The 4,277-nt window shown below is 51.1% G+C and overlaps 1 protein-coding gene across 1 annotated transcript; it reads left to right on the plus strand.

The window, feature by feature from the left end:
- Nucleotides 1-1,096: 1,096 nt before the first annotated feature.
- NGA_0644700 (plastid-lipid associated protein pap) lies at nucleotides 1,097-3,390 on the plus strand (the record flags this gene model as incomplete). The annotated part of the gene is made up of 6 exons (XM_005855632.1): nucleotides 1,097-1,192; nucleotides 1,434-1,592; nucleotides 1,789-1,882; nucleotides 2,150-2,223; nucleotides 2,800-2,900; nucleotides 3,098-3,390. Coding segments are annotated over 6 exons (606 nt in total), but the record flags the coding sequence as incomplete, so codon positions are not given.
- Nucleotides 3,391-4,277: the final 887 nt, after the last annotated feature.

The raw sequence follows: 4,277 nt of genomic DNA on the forward strand, positions 1-4,277 counted from the left end.
TAGCGTTTATCACGGCCCAGGTGAAACAAGCCTGAATGCGTGAATATATCCAGGCATAGCATGTCGAGTGAAGGCCGATATATACATATATATATATATATATATATATACACATACATATATTTATATGCATAGTACGTCGGATAAGGTGGCCAAGACTTGTGAACATGAGTGAGCATGCCACGTGTGATGTTACGAGTCTTTCGACGTATGTTTTGATATAACTGGGGTCAACAGTTGGTTGAGGTGCGATATAGTTAGACATAAAGACTAAAAAATGTAAAGGACTTATCAGCGTCATCTACCTTTTTGAACGATAAATTTGGCTTTTTTTTCGCATATTCATGTGGGCTACTTTTCTGGCGTGCATATAATGAGCAGCCAGTACACCATTTACCTTGCAAAATGACCAGCGGGTAGGTCGGTGGGATCAAGCCTCGCGGAAGGGCATGCCGTCACTCCATCAGCTTTGCGTCTCTCTACATCGGCTTGACGCATATCTGATCTACAACGTCGTGCTGCGTGCGCTTGGTTCCGAGGCCGTGATTCTTGATCCTTTCAACAAGGACTACGCTTGTGAAAGAGGGTAAGGGGTGATGGGAAAATACTGCCCTTTGTATACTCCTGACATGAGTCCCCATTGTTTGCTCTATCGTCGCCCAAACTCTATGTTGACTATCCCAGTCCTCTCGTAGAAGCATCCACTGTTTCTGATATAGAGGAACATAAAGCCGAAAAACCAAGCATAGGGAGGCCGCTTAATCAGGAAGTAAGCGTGCGATGAACTCTAGAAATTTATCTGCTGCAGACGGGTTTGACACAAGGAAAAAAAACATTACTCAGTTGTCTGTCTGACAAGACATGAAAAGAAGAAGTAAGGAAAATAAGTAAGAAAAAAAAAAAGCTTTTTTTTCCCACTCGACCGGGCAGGCAACGGCCATCATTATCCAGCGATTACCTCAGTGCCTGAGGAATTTAAGCACGTATATGCGTCCCAGCCAACCATATTTTCGCTCAAAAATTGGCTGCTACACAGGATCACGCCGCCAAGCTGCCACACATGCAAAGGGAATGCTTAAGCGGGCAAAGGGGGAAAAAAAATGTTCTGCAAAGGGGGAGAGGAGGTTGTAGGTCTAGTCGGACGACAATACTGGCGCAGTTCTTGTTTATCGTCTGTATACTTACCGCTACGGTGCGTAGGGGTGGAGATTCATGTTTCATAGCTTTTTCGCGGTGAATTCTATACTTTTTTCTCCTGCGTACGCGTGCCAGCCCGAAAATGGGTCTTGTCCTTGCTCTCTCGACCTCTACCCCACCGACGTCGTGACTCTGAAAGACGTCGTAAATTGGTTTGACCTGACCAACTCCACTCACAAGACCATCCTACTCGGTTCCTTTGCTCATCCTTATTTCTTTCATGTGACTTTTGTCAGGCAAGCGGGTATGCCTTCTCCACTTTCCTGCCTCTTTCCCACTCTACCTCCGAAAACCATGCTTCCACGACTCCCCGCATGCTGCTTTCCGGCTTCTTCCCCGCGGGAACCACCGGCAGTAGGAAGGATTCTACTCAGATTAAAAAGCTGAAAAAGACTGTAAGGGCAAGGAGTGAAGGCGAGAGGAAATAGGACAAGAGGGGTGTGGCCACGGAGGGCATTTTCCCGAGGGCACTGGTATTGTTCGTTAAATTCGCAAAAATCGAGCCAAGTATGGCCCATGAATCAGCATCTTTTCCTACTATATAGTTGAAAATCTCTTCGAAACACTCAAACGAGGTCTTTCATTTGATAGCTTTTTGAAACGATGGAAGGGTCCGATCGAGGACGGGTCAACCTGGGAGGAGGGAGGGAGCGGACGATCCAGGCGATACAAGCGCTGGCAGCAGGTAAGAGGAAAGAGCAGAAGGGGAAAACAAACAGAAACGGCCAGTTCCGCAGACAGTGCCTTGGCAGGTATCGAGGACAGATGTATGTACGGAGGTTCCCTTGTGCTGCTTCTCGTCACGCCCCACGTCCGGTGTGCCGCCCGGCTTCCTACTCGCCAGAACCCACAAAGACCCTGTCAACCCTCCAGTCTTTCAAGGCAAGTAGAGATATTGCTACTCATGTCCTTCTCCCTCCCCCCCTCCCTCCCTCCCTCCCTCTCTCCCTAGTGAACCCGACCCCGAACAGTGCCACGAGTCCGCTGGCGTCAGGGACGTGGGATCTAGTGTGGACTACTGAGGAGGTGGGAGGAATGGAGAAAGGGAAGAGGGAGGGAGGAGGGGGGGAGGGGATAGCGTGTGGAAGGGAGGGAAGGGAGTGACCAGAGAAGTAACGAAGACTCATCTTCTACTCTCCATCTCTTCTTCGGGAGCTAGACTTGCCGGACACCAACCATATCCCTCCCTCCCTCCCTTCTACCTTCCCTTCCTGGCTTCCTCCCTATGTCCATTCACCGTGGCACAGGAGATCCACCTGTTCAGGAAACAGGGTTTGTTGGGCTGTACCTGCCAGGCCGTGCTGCAAACTACCGAGCAGTCCACCCAACGCTTGGAGAACATCATTGAATTTTCTCAAAACTCGGCGCTCCGGATTATTTCCAAGCTCTCGCCAGAGGTGAGAAGTCTCGGGAGCGTGCAAACGGGACGGAGGTGGTGCCACGTGCATTACCTCACCGTGTTTAGAGTCTTGGTCCCTCCTCCTTGCCCTGTCCCCCTCCTCCAATCTCTTCCACAGAAGAGCCCGCTCTCTTTTTGATTTTCCTCCGGGGTTTTTCCATTTCTCCTTCCCTCCGTTGCTCTCTCCCCCTCCCCCCCTCCAGCCCTCCGGCCCCCGGGTGTATTTCACCTGGGAAGACGCCCGCGTGATTTATAAAGGCTTCGTCCTCCCTTTCCCTTCCTTCTTCTTCGTCAAGAATGCCTAGTGAGTTGAACGGAAGTGATGAGACGGATTCACGCGGGTCGGACGTGTCCGTGTGAAGAGGGGCAAGGGGGGAAGAAGACATACCTAACTATATATAGATTACGAGCCCTCGCCTCGAATCAGCCATCTACGCCCTTCTAACCCGCCCTGCTCCCTTTTCCTGTCTTCTTTTGCCGTTTCTTCGTCCGTTCTCTCAGCTATGACAACATCTACTTGGACTCGGAGATCCGATGTGTGCGAGATATCCGTGGGAACTACCTGGTGGTTCGACGCGTCTAGACGTGGTCGGAAGGAGGGAAGGAGGGAAGGGAGGAAGGGAAAAAGGGAACAAAAGAGGGGCGCCTTGGGAAGAGGCTTCATTTGACAAGGGAGAAAGGACTCGTTGGGAGGAAGCCGGGTGGGTGAGGCATACGAGAGATGGAAGGTTCTAGATCGTTGGGTAAGAGGGTCTCTACCCCGAAATTTGAAATTACTCACAACCGGAAAATGACGCTTATGCCTCGGTGGTGGATGACAGTTGATTTTCTTTTTGCGGGCGTTCCAATTTGTGCAAGTTAGCCGGCCTTCAATTCTACCCTCCCTCCCATCCTCCCTCACCCTCCCTACCTTGCCTCCACCTCCCTCCCACCATGATTCTATCGCCACTGCCACCCTTTGTTTGCAAAATACAGTACGCCAATGCACACTCTGATATCCTCGACTACACCCTACTGCCCTAAATGTCCACCCGTTCATTAGTTTTCCTTCTATGCCGGCTTTCTTTTTCTTCCCCTATCGATTCAGCCCATCACCTCGCACTGTCCTCCGAGTCCACACGTATTGGCAACCGCATTGCTTCTTTCCTTGCTCCTACTACACTGTCCATCAACAACCTCATTCTTCTTTATGCGCGACATAATCGCCTTCTTGCTCTTGTCCTCTCCCACTTTTTCCTCCCTTTCTCCCTCCCCCCACGCATCAGGGGCGGGTCCGATAGCGTCGTTCCTGTGTCTCCCCCCTTCGCACCAGACTTTTCAATTTTTTTCCCTCCTAATCCGGCATGTATACATAGGACGCATCCCCCTCCCCCCAAAAAATCTGCCATCCCTGCCTCGCTCTCTCTTTTCCCCCTTTTCGCTCGTGCTGTCTTCCCCCTTCCAGGGGATCAGCTTCCCAATGTATACAGATTTGACAAAATTTTACCCAAGAGTACCCAAGTCTTGCAGAAAGCACGACCGACCAATACGCTGTCGCTCGCGCAACGGGTCAAATCCTGCCGAGCCCCCCTTTTCCATTTCCCGCACAGGGATACGGGAAGAAGGGCACGGAGGGAGGGAGGGAGGGAGGGAGGGAGGGAGGGTGGAAGGTCGTTAGGTACAAACGAACCTTGCCACGCTT

The sequence above is a fragment of the Nannochloropsis gaditana genome, assembly GCF_000240725.1.
Source record: "Nannochloropsis gaditana CCMP526 unplaced genomic scaffold scaffold149, whole genome shotgun sequence".
Classification (NCBI taxonomy): Eukaryota; class Eustigmatophyceae; order Eustigmatales; family Monodopsidaceae; genus Microchloropsis; species Microchloropsis gaditana.